General features: G+C 41.9%; 1 protein-coding gene across 5 annotated transcripts in view; it reads right to left on the bottom strand.

Moving 5' to 3' along the window:
- Positions 1 to 227: 227 nt before the first annotated feature.
- The window catches only part of PSEN1 (presenilin 1), a 52,976-nt gene continuing 34,813 nt past the window's right edge, over positions 228 to 18,390 (bottom strand). For 4 of the 5 annotated variants that reach the window (XM_034769246.1, XM_034769247.1, XM_034769248.1 and 1 more), the window contains exons 7-11: positions 16,324 to 16,422; positions 12,810 to 12,896; positions 10,457 to 10,630; positions 5,207 to 5,325; positions 228 to 4,550 (exon numbers count right to left, since the gene is read on the bottom strand). In XM_034769246.1, the coding sequence (XP_034625137.1) occupies positions 4,395 to 4,550; positions 5,207 to 5,325; positions 10,457 to 10,630; positions 12,810 to 12,896; positions 16,324 to 16,422 (635 nt within the window). In that variant the 3' untranslated portion in view covers positions 228 to 4,394. The remainder of the gene's footprint in view (positions 4,551 to 5,206; positions 5,326 to 10,456; positions 10,631 to 12,809; positions 12,897 to 16,323; positions 16,423 to 18,390) is intronic. The other variant, XM_034769245.1, reaches the window with a different exon arrangement.

The raw sequence follows: 18,390 nt of genomic DNA on the forward strand, positions 1-18,390 counted from the left end.
TTTTGACAGATTCTCCAAATTAATATGAAAGGAAGCTTTAAAAATGTGTTTTTATGGGAATCTAGTTTGAAGAAATTATTCCTTTGGGAAATAAGAGGCTTTTAAACATCTCTTTAAGACAAGATTCTTGTTCTTTAAACACTGAAGCTAAAATCTGCAGTGTTTAGGCCTCCAATAGAAGTTTAATGTTTAATATAATCATATTGAAACCACGACAATCAGCAAAGTTAAGATCCATGCATTCTTTATTTTAAATGATTAGACAAAGGAAAATTTGCAATAATCTATCAAAACTGTGTTTTATCAAGGATTGGAAAGGTGTTTAAAAAAACTTATTCACATTCAATTCAGATTATGTACAAACCAGTGTCTGTAAAAAAGAAAACAGCAAATGCTTGAGTGTAAAATAATCCAATTCCAATTCATATTCCAGCATTCCCAATGACCAAATTTATGCTGTAAAACAAGATACTACCATAGTGCAGACGTGTTCCACAGTCTTCATTATACTGGTCTCAACAGCATAGCTGTCAAAACAGTTCCCCCCTGCCCCTTTTTATTTAAGTGTTTTGAGAAGTTTCCTAACACTTCTTCATCCGTCCGGAAATTCCACTCAAATGTAGTCCAGGATAATTCTCTCTCACTGTGGTAATGGCAGAACAGTTGCCATGTACAGTACCAGAGTCCAAACAACAAATGCATGGTCTGCTTTTTACTCCAAGGAGGTTAGCCACTTTCAGCAGAGTTCAGCCCTTGAGTATTTGGCTTCAAATCAGGATTTGCTCCCAGGACAGTTTGAACATGGCGCTCTCTACACAAGCACCTCGACCTCCAGACTCGCCCTACACTGACTACATCTGAACGCAGATGCACCACAGTCAGGAGCTTCCAGTTATTTATAGTAGCAGCATTCAGTATAGCCATGAAAATAATTCCCTATTTACAACTATCTGTTATACCTATCTGCTCTGGACTAAATCTGAAAATAAAAGCAATGAGGAAGAAAACACATGGTATAAATCCAAGCGGACATTTTTAAGCACTCTTACAACTTGAGGTTTTGGTTTATGACATTTTGCAGATGAGTAGCCACGAAAAGGGACTAATCGCTTAGGAAAGTTTGAGAAGTAGGGAAGCGATCAAAGATGACAGAATTTAGTCTTGAAGCCACAACAATTACTGGTGAATCAAATGTGACAGACATGTTTGGAACACAGAGGAGAAAGAGCCACAGCTCCTGGGATAACACAATAAAAGCTAAGAGCTTCTGCAGATTGAGGTGTTGTCAATAGTGTTCTAATTTAGGAATCAATAACCCCCTCAAAGAGCTATAAAAGATACCAGAAATCTCTGGATTATACAAAGTAGACCAGATTGAAATAATCCAACAACAAATTAGATTTGTATTTTTATGGAAGGGTAGAAGAGAAATTATGATAGGACTTAACTTCATACTTGTGCATTAAACTCCAAATTCAGGAAATGCACAATGAACACTATTCAGTACTTGGTCCAGAAGGGTTAATTAAGAAGTGGTTTAGCATCACAGTATCGCATTCAGCACATGTGCTACTGTACTTCGGTGTAAAAGGGCAAATTCAGGAAAGAGTTTCAATCTTACTTTTGCATTTCCTGGCTTTAGCAAGTGTACTCAAGGCTTGATGTTATTATATTGGTGTATAATCTCCACCACAACCTTCTGTAACATAGCTAGAAATTAAAACTCCAGGATGGCAGAATTTTAGGCAGTGGAAGACTGGCAATTTAAATGTTTTGAGGATTCTGAGTTGTTCTTCAAGGGCCAAATTCAACACTCAGTGAAGTAAATACAAAGTTTCCTGTTTACTTCAACAGGCATTAGATTGGGCGCTAAGGGAGTCAGAGTTCCAGCAGTGACTATTTCTAACAAAAGATAACCTCTGCATTTTACTAATAACTCTGTTAACTGAGACTTGGCTCAAATGTACAAACAGATGATAGTGGTACCAACTTTTGGCAATCCTTTTCTATATAAAGAACAAGCAATAGTTAGAATGCCCAACAAAAAAAAAAAAAACAGCTGAATTTCTCAGAGATTAATGCTGATGAGAGGATCAAGTAACAACAGTAAAGAAAACTCAAACTGTAGAAAACTTTGTATTAAAAATCCAATTTTAAATGAAGTTCCACTCAAGTAATATCTGGGACAATGAACTAGTCCTTACAATTACACAGGCAGTTCTGACCTAGACAGCCAGAATGAGTACCAAGATGTGGTTACTTTATTAATGCTATCCATAATGAATTCAACAGGCAAATGCAGCCACTACCTAGAATGCAAATACTTTCAGATTAGAAGTGTGTGCGCACCTTATTTGATGTAACTGCCCTGATTTCCAGGTGCAACATTCTGTGGCTAGTAGAGATTTCACTGGGCAATACATAGAAGTTCCCAAGGACATTAAAGATGAGGCAGTTAAAGAAAGCAAAGCCTTCTTGGTATGCAACACAAATGCAAACACCTCAACATATTACCCAGTACTCAAACAACAACTTGAAAACGTGCATGACGTCTCAGTCCTATTACTACTCCAAGTTTTCTGAAGTTGAGCTCCTTCTGGAGGGGAAAAAGTTTACTTCAGAGGCTCTGTTTATACTGGTTTTGTCCATTAGGTGTCCAATATTAAACTTACATGAACTGCAATGCCATCAACAGTCAAACCTTTCCATCCACTCTATGCTTCATTGAGCTCAGCTGCACCAAAACCAGGCTCTTCACTTACACAAAATGTTTTTCTCCAATCTCATCCTCCCAAAAATGTCCCATTCTAAAAAATGTTCACCAAACACCAAATCATTGTAGTTTTAAATAAAGAATGACAACAAAACAAATTAAGGTGGGGTTAATTAAGTTTAGTTTCAATTTTTCACTTTGTATAAAGGCTAACAACCCATAGGCCTCCTTTCAGCTGTTCTGGGACTCTCTTCTCCCTTCTTAAGCTTCTCCAGGTTTCTCCAATCTCGTATTACATCACGCCTCACTATAACTGGGAAAAAAGGCCATACTTTTTATTCCCAAGCAACACTAAGTGATGTCTCACTTGACTAATGAATATTCATTTATCAATACACTACATAAAATAAAATCACTCAGCGTTAGGTGTTAGCCTGAAATAAACTTGAACGGCTGATACTAAAGATTAACATGTAACAGAGAAGTCAACTGACTGTTACTTAGGAAAAACATTGCCCTTCATTTTAATTTGCTGTAATCCAGATCCTTTCAACTATATGTTTTTGGAGAGAAAGGTTTGAAGGAAACTGCAGAATGTTACTAAAAATAACTCTCCATTTCTCTACACCTGACAATAGAAGGTTAAAATCCTGGAATGCTTTGGATGGAGATGCTGCTGCAAATGTCTGCCTATTTCATATGCCCAAAGATCCAGTGGGGGAGAACGGGAACTCAGAGCAATGCAGTCCTGTGTGGCAAATTGCCATCTAAAGGCAGGGTTTGAACTGATGTTATTCTAGCAAAGATTAGCAAGACGACAAAAATAAATCCAGAAATTGTCATGTAATTTTAGTAAAGAAAATTTTAGAGTATTAGTCCTCCAACCTTCTACAAGGATCCATGTTAGGACCTCACGATTGACTTGTTCCAAACTATTCAGTCCAAGCCTTGGTAGCTACATTAGAAATTGGCAGCGGTAGTACAGGATGCACGCTCTGTGCTTGAGAATGCAAAGTGTTAGTAAATTTGAGTACAGGCTCTTGTTCCAGTGTGAAAATAAGCTTTTAGACTTATCAAAACCAAGCACACTTAGGCACAGAGGCTATTAAGGGGTGGAACTCTCTTTAGGAGAGACTATTCTTTCTCCTTCGGTCCCATTGTTGCAATACCTGGCCTTTTCCTAATGACCCAAAGTGGGGTCAGGACTCAACTGGTGAAAAACATTGCTTTAAAGGTTTATATTGGATTGACTCTCTTCAAATGGTTTACCTGTCAAATCAAACAGAACTTTGCTAACTTCCTTTGTTTAACCTCATGGCAGTCTGAGTGCCTTCAGCGTTGGGAAAATATCAACCTATACCCAGGGCTCACGTTGCTGGTAGAAGCATTAGCAGCTTTTACACAGGTGGTCCTTATTACATGTTATCATTTAGAGATTGCTTATGACATAATGGCATCCAAGTTAGTCCATCCATTGAGAAAAAACCCTTTTTACACAGAAGAATCATATGGTACCCAGTGCAGTAGCTCAGGAAAACATGGGAGGAAGTTGCAATGATTCAGGCCAGAAATCTTGAGCATTGAACTTCACTGTCATGTGAGGACCAAGTAAAAATCCCTTTTTCCTCCCAGATTTTCTAGAGTCAATATAAATGTCCATAGAATATCAACTTCAACTGTGCTAGATATAAAACTGATGGAATGCTAGCTGGTCCATAAAGGGCTGCACCAAGTTATCTGTGGCAAAGTAGAAAACGAGCCCAAAGGTTATGGAGATTGGAAGAGCTGGTAAAGCCTTCTTAAAGATGGCAAGAAGCAGTAGAGTAAGGCACAGACCCTGGAAAGAAGAACAAGGAGACGTTACATGGTAAAACTCAAGCCAGCAAAAATATTTACACTCTACCCCGATATAACGCGACCCAATATAACACACATTCGGATATAACGCGGTAAAGGAGTGCTCGGGGTGGAGTGGGGGAGGCGGGGCTGCACGCTCCAGCGGATCAAAGCAAGTTCGATACAACACAGTTTCACCTATAACGTGGTAAGATTTTTTGGCTCCCGAGGACAGTATTATATCGGGGTAGAAGTGTATTACAGAACACATCAAGCTGAAGGGCTGACAAAAGGGTTGGTCAATTACATTCTTTTGCTTTTCCACATTGTGTAGTAAGTATTAATCCTGACATTAATAGCATTCAAAGTAACTCACTAATGAGCCCACTGAGTAAAGCACTGAAGTATATATTTAAAAGCCCACTGAAATCAATGGGACAAACATGAACTTAGGTGCTGTGCTGAACTGAAACTTAAGTGACTGATCCTGCTCCAACTGAAATCCACAGCAAAACTTGCAGTTTAACACCATGACAGCAAGATCAGGCACTGAATAACCAATATGCAAAATCCCAAAGGAAAATATACAACAGCAGCCCGCTTGGTCACTGAAGAATGCACTGAAATATCACCACCACCACATTACATTATACTCACAATTAGTATAGCTACAAAACAGGCTAAAGTTGTGTTCCAGTCTCCACTTGCTGTTGCTGAGGCCTTGCCAACCAGAACACTGTAGAAAATGAAATCTCCTAAACCGAGCTTTACTCCCCCTGCAATGGTAAAAATATGGGAGCATTACATAAAGACCCAAAACAACTCGCACCAATAGCCACAGCAAATGACTTCCGTTGCACGTATCTGACAGAATAATCCAAGGAACCAATAGAACACCCAAAAGCAACTAGCAGATTCTTCTTGACCGTCCTGCTGCAGAGCTGTTCCAGTCTCCAATACACATGAATGATATGTCGCAGCTTGCCAGTACACTTCATGGTATCGAGTTATAAAATGTCACAGATCAAACATAAGAAAATTTTTTTTATGCACACCCCCATTTTAAATTAAGTTAGCAAGGAGTTAAAATGGGAGGCTGGGAATTAATGAGAAGTAGAATTTTTTCAGAAGCCATTTTAAAGCAACAAGGGAAGAAGCACTTATCAGCATGACTATCTCTACCAGATAAACACTGACATCAGGAAAAGGAATTTAAAAGGGAAAAATGAATAGAATACTCAAAAATAAAATGTTCTGGAAGAAAAGGATAGCCAAAACGCAGTTCATAGAGTTCTACTATGTAGCTGACTTCATCTTTCGTACAGAGGTGTGACTAGCAAAAACTGCAGGTCCCAACAGAGTACTCCATTTTGACACAAACAGAGGTCATTTCTAACATCTCTAGAGTAAAAAGAAGGACCTCTGCCCATTTGCTCCACTTTATGCAAATTAGATAAGGTCTTCAGACTCCTAATAATTGCAAGTGTGACTCTGAATTGAGCAAGTTTGGATGTTCCTGTTATATTTGTTATAGATCTAAGTCACTTTCAATTGTTTCATTTTACAGCAACATTTGCCAAAGACTATTCCTACTACCCTGCCTAGTGGGCAGATGAGTCACTTGTTATTTTGCAGTTTCCACTTACATATCTTCCAGTGCACAAACCAACATCCAGCAAAACATTCCAGTGACCTCTTGTGTCTCCTACAGAGTCCTTCTTATGATAGCTCTGAAAGGCTCTTTGTGTAATTATGATGCATCTTTCAGATTAAATGGGTGTTTGTGGTTCTGCAGTACATGGACCCTTCAAAAGTGCATGAGCCAATATGCTCGTTTTTGTGGTAATTACCACCTTGGCAGGGACTTTAGTAGCATAATTTCCAACTAACAGCATTTCTGTAAAACAGAAGTAAAGAAGATTTCCTGTATATTTGTTCTACTAAATAAGGCTCAGACAGTGCCATAGCTTTTTCAAAGCCTCTATGTCAACACTGTCAAACACCCAGATGGTGGGAAGATCCAGCCCCTTGGATACTCTCATCTAGCCCACAGCTCCCTTCGTCACATCAGTGCAATCCAGCTCTGGACTCGCTCTGCAGGAACCAAGGGAGAGCTGGAGATTGAGTGGGCACCTGCTGAAGAGGAAGAGCTCAGGAGTGAGCTTATGCCTGATTGGCCATATGCAAGGAAGCCCCAGCATGCCTCCTCCTGCTATGGCAGCTGCCTTTGCATCTTCTGCCACTGGGACTGAGCCCCATTGCTTCGGAGCTTCCCTTGCCCCTCAAATTGTTTCTGCTCATCCTGGCCTAGCGGGAAGGGCCCCAGAGCTCTGCTACCCTAGATGAGGCACAGGTGGTCTTCTGCCCTGGGGAGGAAAATCTAAGGCTCCTCTTCTCCCAGCAGCTCCTCTCTCCTTCTCTCTTCTCCCCCTTTGTCCCCTTCTTCCCTCTCCCTCTCCTCATCTTTCCCTCAGGGTTCCTGATAACCCCATCAAGCCCTGCAGCACGAGGTTTATGGGAGTGGGTCCTCCTCTTCCCACCATGTTTTTCTTGTCACTGCTGCCTCCACCAACCAATCCAGCCTTCTGTTACTTTTCAGACAAGGGGAAAGGAAGAATTAACTTAAACAGGTGCAATCTACAGTCAGAGGAGACTGGAAAACATGCTCCTTACCGGTGAGTTTTGTTTCTCTGGCCCACAAACCCCAAGTCAAAGTACACTTTGGCCCTCACCTCAGAATTAGTTTGACACTCCCACTCTAAGCTATAATTATTGGATTTTTCTAGAGAGATCCTCAACAGTTCCCTTCTGAACTCAAACGAGTTCCCGTATTTTAACCATTCCCCACATTTATTTTTCAGCCTAGGTCTACACTTAAAAATTAGATCAATCTAGCTATGTTGCTCAGGGCTGTGAAAGATTATCAACCTATCTGCTGCCTGGATGGATTGACTGATGGATTATCTACATCGATGGAAAAACCCCTTCCATAAAGGTACGAAGGGTCTATGCTAGATCGGCATAGCTGCAGTGCCATAGCTGTGCTGCTGTAGTGTAGACATACTTCATTCCTATGGCCATTAGCTGGATGAAACTCTCTGCATCCCATCAGCACTGATCTTTCATTTGCAAAGTGGTCCTCTGTTTTGCAGGGACTCAGCATGGCTGCCCCTGAGCCTCTGCTAGCACAGGAGCAGGGTGTTACCGTACACCCCTTCCACTCAGTTCTTGTCCATGTTCACTAGAAATTTCTTGCGAATCTGGGAGGACTGCAGCTCAGGCTGCAACAGTGTGGGGAAAACAACTCCTAGACTGTCATTAGACAGGCAGTCCCATGAGGGACAGACTCCAGAAACCCTTTTCTTTACTACCTCTTAAACCTCTATGGTGGTTTCAGCTCTTTCAAACTGTGAGACAGACAGTCCCAAAACCACAGAGTTTGTAGTAAATCAAGATTACTGGTGAGGGGAGGGGAGGGGAGAAGAGATTAAAACAAAAGAAACAGACTGCATAAAACAGCTAGTCTTAAACCCAGCAAAAGCTAACTTAGGTCACTACTGGAAAATCAGCAGCACCTTATACGTCTCATCTCCCTGGAGTCCCTCAGTACCACCGCTCAGGTTACTCTGATCTGTTTACTGTGATCTCCCCTAAGATTTAACCATTATGTGTTTCCTAAATTCATTCAGGATCATGTTCACTGCTTTGGACCAACTCTTTTGGTTCCTGTTTATCCTGTAAGAACTATTACAGTTTGGAGCCTTTAGAATATGTACACACACAATAGGGTCTCCCAGCCCCACTTCAACATCTCATTTACAAGGATAGTTTCCCATACCCCTAAAGGCCATGCTTTCGCATCTTAATTGTCTTGACTGGAGGTGCCAATCCAAACATAACTCAGTCTGTCTTTAAAGAGACCAGTTTTATTTTTCTTATAAGTCACCTTTCACTTTATTGTACTCTATCAGCTATGAAGCACTGTCAAATTAACACTGATCTGTCACAGACGATACCAAGCTAGACGCCAAGTGAAACACTGCATGGCAGCACATTCCAATCCTACTAGATTACCAGGCTCCACGAGTATTAACATTTATTTTAATTCCTGGTGGAAAGGTTCCTTGTTAAAACTAAAAAGTCATTTTGGAAACAACTTCTGAATATCTAAAAGATCCGGAATTGCAGCTACTATTCAAAATTTAATTTCTCATCATATTGGGAAGCGCTAATTTAATGAAAAATGAAGTATTTGAAAATGGAAAGAATTATGCAGAGTTAGGACTAGCAGTTGTCCTGATCTCAGTTCTAAAGGGCTTTCAAGAGACAGCTGTAGAAGGAAATTGATGCCTTACAGTTACTTATCAGTGACTACAGTGATTAATAACCCAAGCTCCAGAGACAGATGCTAAACTTTAAGGGAAAAATTCAGTGGGGTCCTTACTGGATGCATCCAGTACAGAATTTGTTCACTTACCTTTATTAGCAAAGTGACATTAAAAAAAAATTACTTACAACATCCCAACTCGCTCTTAAAAACACAAAACTAGTGCTTGCAGTAACAGACTGTATCACTGTTTGCTCTGCACAGTGATCACTGCATGCTAAAACAATTCTCTCTCAAGTCAAGTTGTGTTGAACAGTAACTTGACAAAAAAGGCAGTATTCAGAATGCTGTCTTACCATGCTGATGATATTAAACATTTAAATACTGTTGCAGCGTATTAAACGCTCAGTGATCAGTGCAATGGCTACAAAGCTACTGCCACACAACGTGAATTTCCCAACATACTTCTAACAAGTTACTGCTGGCAGACAAATATGACCAGCAGCACTGTAAATATACTACTAGAACTACTGATTGTAGAAATAGAGGGAGAAAGACACACATCTTGGAACAATTTATTATTTTCTTCATTTAAAATACCCACGGGGCAGGGAGAAAAAGTGCCTACAGCCTGGGATAGGAGTCTAACAGTTACTTTAAATAACAATCCATTCAGAAAACTATAACTGTCTACCAACACAGCCAGTCTACACATAAAAGCATTAGGTCAGTTATTAAAAGACTAAAATACACTTCACCCCACTCCCAAGACCCTCTGTGCCCTTACGTGTCCTCCCCAAAAGCTCTAGCAAAGAAAGAGGCTTTGCAGTTTACTCCGAAGGTCAACAGAGATTTGGGTTATTTTGGAGAAAGGTAGGCAGTAAACGCCAAAGATGCTGTTATGAAATACACCCTACTAACATCCTACCACTATAAACAAGTACCTTCACTGATCACAACTATGGCAGTAACATATGGGGGGGGAGAGAGAGAGAGAGAGAGTCTGCCAGACAGGCAGGTCTGAAAATGCTTAGTGCTCTACTGGTCCAACAACACCTTAAATTCCACTGGAAACGAAAAGCCTGCCTGTGCAGATCCCTGACTACTGATGTTATGTGCTCAATGCGAGACACTGCATTTAACAAGGAGGCTGCTACGGGGGGGGGGGGGGGGGGGGGGGAAGAGGGGGAGAGAACAAGCAAGCAAGCTGCAACATCCCACATTGAACTTTGGTTTCTAATGAGACTTAACATGTAGTTTTGTGCAGAGTGTACTGTGGTATTCTAATCTTGAGGTGACAAAGGCATGGATCGCAGTTGAAAGGTCTGTATCCAAATGGATGACAATCTCTGACCACCAGCGGATTGAAAAAAGCCATTCAGATCTTTGCTGTTATATGATGGTTTAAGTCCATCCAGTCCTGTGAAGGACATCAGGTGGGTCAACATGTCCTAATCACTGGGGACTTTTCAGCCTGTCCTTGAAATACAGCGTACTATGAAATATGAATGAATAGGTACATTATCTTTAGCTGACTGAAAATCAAATGTACATTTATTCAGTCTTGGAACGATACTTACTCTCTTCTGGGTCCTCGCTGGTTTGGGAGTTACTAGGGAGAGCCTGAACAGCAGCCCGGGATTCAGGAGTGGATTCAAGGGGCCCTATTCTGCTATTCCTTTGTTGCTCCCATTCCGGATTGAAACCTCCGTCATCCATGTCAGCATCTTCATTCTGAATCTGGTTCGCTGCGGCTCAAGGGAAGAAAATAATATAAAACCTATTTCAAAAGTGTTTCTCATACATAGACACTCCTGTTAATACAGTAAGTGACATCAGGTAACTGTCCTCCTCTAGTCGGCACTGGTGAGACCTCAGCTGAAGTCTTTAGGAAAGATGTGGACAAATTGGAGAGAGTCCAGAGGAAAGCAACAAAAATGATGAAAGGTTTAGAAAACCCGACCTATGAGGAAAGGTTAAAAAGACTGGGTACGTTTAGTCTGGAGAAAAGACGACTGAAAGGAGGGACCTTCAAATATGTTAAAAACGGTTATAAAGAGGACTGTGATCAATTGTTCTCCATGTCCACTGAAGGCAAAACAAGAAGTAATGGATGTAATCTGCCACAAGGGAAATTTTAGGTTAGATATTAGGAAAAAACCTCCCTTGTAAGCCTATTCCAGAGCTTAATTATCCTAATACACCTCTACCTCAATATAACGCTGTCCTCGGGAGCCAAAAAATCTTACCGCATTATAGGTGAAACCGCGTTATATTGAACTTGCTTTGATCCACCGGAGTGCGCAGCCCCGCCCCCCCGGAGCAATGCTTTACCGCGTTATATCCGAATAAGTGTTATATTGGGTAGCGTTATATTGAGGTAGTGGTGTATTAGGATAATTAAGCTCTGGAATAGGCTTACAAGGGAGGTTTTGTAATCCTTATCATTGGAGGTTTTCTAACCTGTTTTTAAAAAACACCTGCTGCCTTCCTCTGCCTCCCAGTACCTCTATGGGCCTTGGACCAGGCCTTGCAGCCTGGGGAGTTGCCAGCCTGGAGCTCCCCTGGCTCTCCCCAGCCTTGCTTCACTTCCAGTACCCTTTGTGCAGGCAGCCAGACCCTGCTCTCTCCCAGCCTGAAGAGAGACTCCCCTTGGGCCTCTGGCTCACAGCCTTTTTTATACAGGCCAGCTGTGGCCTGACTGGGGTGTGACCCAGCTGCAGCCGCTTCCCCAATTGGCCCAGCTTTTCCCCTGCCACAGCCCTCTCCCAGGACTGTTTTAAGCCCTTTAGGGCAGGAGCAGGGTAACCACCCCGCTACCAGTTGGTATTGTGTTTTCCAAAGTGCATTACTCTGCACTTATCAATAGTGAATTTCATCTGCCATTTTTATTGCCCAGTCACCCAGTTTTGTGCAATCCCTTTGTAACTCTTCTCAGTCAGCTTTGGACTTAACCTTTCTGAGTAAGTTTGTATCACCTGCAAATTTTGCCACCTCACTGTTTACCCCCTTTTCCAGATCATTTATGAATATGTTGAAAAGTACTGGTCGCAGTTCAGATCTTTGGGGGTGGGGAGTGGGGGGAGTCCACTATTTACTGTGAACACTGATCATGTATTCCTACCCTTTGTTTCCTATCTTTTAACCAGTTACAGTGAGATGTGTTGATGCAATATGATGTTACAGCAAAATGTCATCACATTATATCATGATCTGGCATGACAACAGGAGGACATTTTGTCAGCAGAATGTCTTTGAATCTCTCCAGTGAAACTCCAGCTCTATACCACATGCTCTCTGGATGGGTGCCCTTAGAAAAGGGAAGAAAGCAGAATCACTCAGTATCATAGAGAAATCTATGAATGGACTATCAGGAAACCTGATCAAATCCTGCCCTTTCAATGTGGCCTTATTCTTTAAAATATCATTTTATAAACTTTGTCTTTCCCTGCACATGGATGTTGACTTACCACAACTATCCTCTGCATTGAGCTGAGCTCAGTCAGTACTTGTTGTTGAGACAAGTCTCTTAAATAGAAACCATGAGTTCCATAATAATGAAAAGCTGCAAGAATATTAACTGCATATTAACTGAATATCATTTGCAGTCAAGACAGATTATTTCTAGCAGGGCTTTCACTCTGAGGGAGTGGAGAACCATTTGTTGCCCTGTCTGTGCAAAAAAGTGTGTTTAAAAAGCTCCATCTGAAAGCAGGGACAGTTCTCTATGAAGTATCAGAGGGGTAGCCGTGTTAGTCTGGATCTGTAAAAAGCGGCAAAGAGTCCTTTGCATGCATCCAACGAAGTGGGTATTCACCCACAAAAGCTTAAGCGCCAATACATCTGTTAGTCTATACGGTGCCACAGGACTCTTTGCCGCTTTTCTCTATGAAGATGTTCTATAATAAGATAACATGCAAAAGAAATCCTTACCTTGTTTATCATAAGTGGAGCTTTTCGAAGCTTTCCGTTGGGCTTCCGGGTCTTCCTCAGCCATGTTCACTAGCCATATCATCGTTGCTGTTGAAGAAAAGACGTTGGTCAACATGTGTCAGAGGACAAACTGTGGTGTCAGCATTGGGCTATCGTTTCTCTACTATTTTTTCTGCTGCAACTATCTTCTGTCACAGGCAGTTTTACTTCCTTTTAAAATACTTAAAGGCATACTAATAGTTGGGATGAAGTCAGTTTCAGCTACAACACATCTTCCAGATCTGACTGGATACAGACTGGTCATAATAAATGTTATAAAAATGAAAACAGTCAAGTTGCAGCTGCCTTAGAGATACAGTTTCCCATTAAGAGTACACATTGAAACACTGAACTGATGATTCTCCTCCTACTCTCCTGTGCAGAAGCAACCAGATTTTCATTTGGAAGTATAATGACTGGTATTGAAGTAGCATCAGTTTACACAGACAGCGCTGGTAACTATCTATAGAAGCTATTTTTCTTTTTTAAAAGGCTGGTCACTTCTCCTATTTCTCCAATTCAATTTTATTCAATTTAAGTTGTTTATTTTTAGTTCAAGTTTGCTGTTTCCCAGCCCTAACTTCCACTTCTTGGGCATACAGAAGGGCTAAGACAGCTATGGGCAGATGTTACCAGTACAATAGAACTAAGGTTGTGACAGGTAAGTCAACCCTCACTCCATCCTACTCTTACCTCCCCACCCCCCCCCCCCCCTCCCCCCCCCCCCCCATCACCACACCCTTCTCTCCTAAGCAGCCAGCTGGAGTCTACAACATAAGACATTTCTACTGTGCTTGACATTTTAATACAGATGCCACCTGGGTTACGGAAACCCGACTTACGCAAATCCGCACTTACAGAAAAAGTTCCATAAGCTAGAAATAGAAGGGGTTTTTTTTTGGTGTAATTGTCGGGTATATGTTTCTGACTTGCGCAAAATTCGAGTTACGCAAGGCATTCCGGAACAGAATGCTTGCGTAAGTCGGGGAGCGTCTGTACAATGATTTCTGAATTAACATGATATTTGCTAGGTTTTCAGGACATAATAGTATCCCAAAGCTAGTATGTATGGAAAATGTCAGCGGTGGATACCCTAACAAGTCAGATCTCCAGGTAACAATCTGTCTCATGAGTTGGACTTCATCACATATGCCCCACCCTTCTATATCTGAGATGGCAATATCCAGATAATAAACTGCATTTATCATGAACTTCTGGCCAGCTTTTAAAACACTGATCTTTAATGTTAAATTTTTTTATTTTGGATGAAAACACTGCAGTTCCCCTTAAACAACTAGAGTCTTCCATTCAATTGTCAAAGTATTTTGGATTCTTTATAACTTGCCTTCTGTAGAGCCTTTCAGATGGTCTCAAACAGTTCCCCCCCCCCCCCCCAAACAACCCCCAACACCCCCCCCCGACAGGTATTGGCCCCATTTTATACAAGACAACTGAGGTGGGGAAGATCAGATAGCGAGTTAATGTCAGAGCTAGGAAAAAGACAACTCCTGACTCCCTGTCACCCACAAGACCAGAGTCCCTCCCCCAATTGTAAAGGGTCTTATGTATTTCAACGCTACAAGAGAGCCGACTGGGTAAGCAGTTTAACCAGATGTTCTGAACTTATCCAATCTGAATAAACAATGTTTAAAAAGCTCTTTACACTCCCACTAGCCAGAAATCAAGATGCAAGATGAGCAGGAATCCCCAGTAGTGAGCTCCATGGGTGATGCCCTGGTGAGAAGTCCAGCCCCAGCTGCTAGTAACGGAGAGGAAGTTGGCATTACCATAGTGGACCTCACTAGGGGGCTCAGTTTTTTTTTTTTAAATCAGCTTCTGTCTGCTGGGTACCTGATTAGTCTAAAATATGGCTGCTGGAAGGGAGAAATAACTCTCTTCCCTCTATCCCAGAGACTCTTAGCTGCTGGAGGTGAAAGTGTGTGTCTGGTACTTTATCTTCACCTGGCATTTTAGTTTCAGTCCTCCTCTTTCAACACAGAGTTTTCCTGAGCAGCAGCAAAGTAAAATTAGTTGATTCTTGACAATTTCATTGCTGCTCCCAGGATTATGAACAGCAGCAGTGAAAATGATCAGATTTGAGCTAGTTTTACATTGCTGCTGCTTACTGGAGCTGGGCAAATAACTGATTTTTTTGGTTCTACTTGAGCAAAATCAAAAAATTTGGAAAAAATGTTGGTGAATTTCAACCCAAAAAGGTCTTGTTTCCAGGTATTTTTAAAGGCCAGATTCACAAAACTGCCAGAGATAGTTGTGGTTCTTACCTTATAACTGTTAGCTCAATGGTTAGGGCATTCACCCAACATGGGGGAGACATTGGATCAATTCCCCCATTTGCCCGATATGGAGCTGTGACTTGAACTTGTGTCTTCCCCCACACTCAGGAGAGTGCCCGGACTATAGAACCTCCTGGGACAGGTGTCTCTCCTGTTGAAGCTGTCCCACTTTGTATAAAATACTTGAATAGAGAGGAAGTAAGAATCACTCTATAGCTCAGTGGTTAGGGCACTCACCTCGGACGTGGGAAACCGAAGTTCAAATCTTTGCTCCAATGCGTAATTATTTATACAAGGTAGAACAGTTTCAACAGGAGAGACTGAGAAAGATCATAACACTATATCCCAGAATACACCAAAATATAGCCCCATGGTTAGATGGGGGAGGAGGAGAGACCCAAGTTCAAATCCCTGCTCCATATCAGCGGGGGGAAGGATTGAACTAGGTCTTCCCCTTACTGGGTGAGTGCTTGAAGCACTGAACTAAAAGTTACAAGGTGGGCACGCCCCCTGCCCCCCCCCCCACACACACACTTTGTGAATAAAGCCTAAACATGTTTTGGGGTTAAAACTAGTCCGCAGATGTGTATCAAAATTGCAAATAATTTCTGGTTGACAAAGGACGAGCAAAACCGGAAGCAGACACACACAGAGAACACAGAAGCAGTTCACATTTAATGGGTTATTCCTTGCAACCATAAGCTAGAAACGTAATTTTTAAAAGTCTGAAGAAAATCTATTTCTTGCAGGAATACATGGGATAGGATCCCCTCGCTCACCAACATGAGCTTCCCCCTTCTCTGTGGCGAGTAGATTGTTTAAGCCCTGCAAATGGACAAATATTTCTAAATAGAAACAAAGCCTATCCTAAGCGTGCTAGATTCACATTCTACTGATGCTGTTTTGGCCGGACCAAGACCCTTTACCATTTTTTTCCATTTTAATTTAAAAAGAACAATATGTGCTGTTTTTATCTTGGAATATCTTATAAAGAACATATTCCAGGTTTCTGAGCAAATAGCAAATGAAAAATTGAGGCCCAAGGAAATGAAATGTGATCTCCAGCTGTGCATGCAACAGAACATATTAAAGCAAAGGAAGCCAATGGGATGATTACATCTCCTTTCCTCAAGGTCAGGCAAGAGATTACAAATCTAAAAGCCTTAATGAAATATACTTACAGGAGTAAATAAGTGCTGGGAAGAGTGTTTCATTTCTCTCTTGAGCTGTTTCAACCAACATACGAAGAGGACCTTTAGGACATAGGACAGCAACCAGATCTGCAGGGGAGAGCACACAGAAAAGATCCTGTACTACAGTATTACAGACTTGGTTTTTAAAAAGTTTTTATGTGAGAGCGGCTGCAGGGATTGGTAATGGGATACCCTCTAGGACGCTGCCTGGAATATAGACCAGGTTCATGAGTTTGTCCCAGTCCAGTTCTCAGTGATAAGATACAAGTCCAGTGGATGTAGATATTGGAGATAAATAGAGGTGATAGTTTATTATATCTAAATTATGTGGCAGGGACCCATCCCCCTTCAAGCCCTTTCCCCCCCATTCACTATATCCCTCAATTCTACTGCCACCTTTAGTGTCTGGCATACAGACATGTCAGCAGGGCTGATGAGGGGGGGAGAAGCCATTACAAATTACCGGGGCCCGGCTTCCCCCCCTCTTGTTGGCCTGTTTAGCTGGTCTGCCCTTGCTGGGGGGCCTGAAAATTTTTTTTCACCGGGACCCGAACCCGCTCTCAGCGGCCCTGGGTGTCCGTGCATGCCTCACTCTTGCGCACTGTAGGAGGTGCAAGAGTGGGAGACTGACTGGTCAGAAGTCTGGGCCTTTGGCATAAGCACATTCGTTTTCCATGTTTAACTTCTATGGTGTGCAAGCGCATGCTTCTCTTTGGTCCCTCCATGTTCCCCGGGGTCTGTTGCCCTCCATCCATTTTAGGTACTTACATGACCCCATCACTGCAGTAATTGAGTGCTTCTTGAATGTATTTATCCCCACAACACCCTTCTGAAGCAGGGCAGTATTATTATCCCTGCTTCACAGACTGAGAACTTAGGCACACATGCTGAGTGACATGCCCATTCCCACACAAACTCTGTGTAATTGAACCCAGGTATCCTGAGTCCCACAACAGCGCCATAACCACTGAACCATCCCTGCTGGCTCCAGTCATCAGGGCACACCCTGAGCTCCACTGGGAGAAGAGCCCTACTCCCAAGAACTTTAGGAATAAAGACGCTTATAACTCTGGCCAGCTGGACTTAAACCCTGCAGCAAGGCTCCCTGGAAATTGTGGCAAATTCAGATAAATACAAATATTGGGAATTTTAATAAATAAGAAAGCAAATACACTAACATATCTCTGGAGCTATTCTGACATTACTTTTAATGAGATATTACTTTTAATGTTTTTCATGCAGTCCCCAAACTGTTGTTTTTCAGCATGCTGTATATTTTTAAACTCAGACCATGTAGTTTCATCACAGAAGCTGGCAGAGGCAAGCTTGAGGTTTTGATGACTGGGCCGTAAACAATGCAGCATCTGACAGTTTTGGCAACCAGGAGGCAGCCGAAACTTTGTGTACTGGGGAGGGTGTGAATTCCTCTCCCTCTCTTGTAGGCAGTGATGGGTGTAACTTCAAATCTGAAGCAGGATTTAATTCCAAATTCCTCATTCCACACCCTTGCTGCCCCACTGCCCTCCATCACAATACCTATGGAATATCCAGCTCAGCACTGGGGGATAAGCACTCAATCTTGAGGTTTCTGTTAAAATTATAATAAACTGACAACTCAAACCTAATGATGACATTGTTGATGTTTAGATTGTTAACAGTCCGTTGCACACACGTAAACATCTGGTAGATCAATAAAGGAAGGTTAATTACTTTATGATAATGGAAGTCCTTTGAGATGCATGGTCCCTATGGCTATTCACTGCTCCCGCAACCAGAAATTCTTCAACAACAGTGTCTGTTGGTCCACACCAATGCACTCTTTCTCCTCGTGCTGCAAACAGACAGTGTGAGGGGTGGGGCAAACCAACTGCCTCTCCAATTCCAACTCTGTTGTGAATCACGTGAGAATCCGAAGCAGAAGAGAAGGAAGGTGGATTGTGAATACCCATAGGAACACATTTCAAAGAACTCCTGTTACTATAATGCAAGTAAGGCTGTGACTACACTGCCACTTTCAGCGCTAAAGCTTTTGTCATTCAGGGGTGTGAAAAATCA

Source organism: Trachemys scripta, chromosome 4 (assembly GCF_013100865.1).
Source record: "Trachemys scripta elegans isolate TJP31775 chromosome 4, CAS_Tse_1.0, whole genome shotgun sequence".
Classification (NCBI taxonomy): Eukaryota; Metazoa; Chordata; order Testudines; family Emydidae; genus Trachemys; species Trachemys scripta.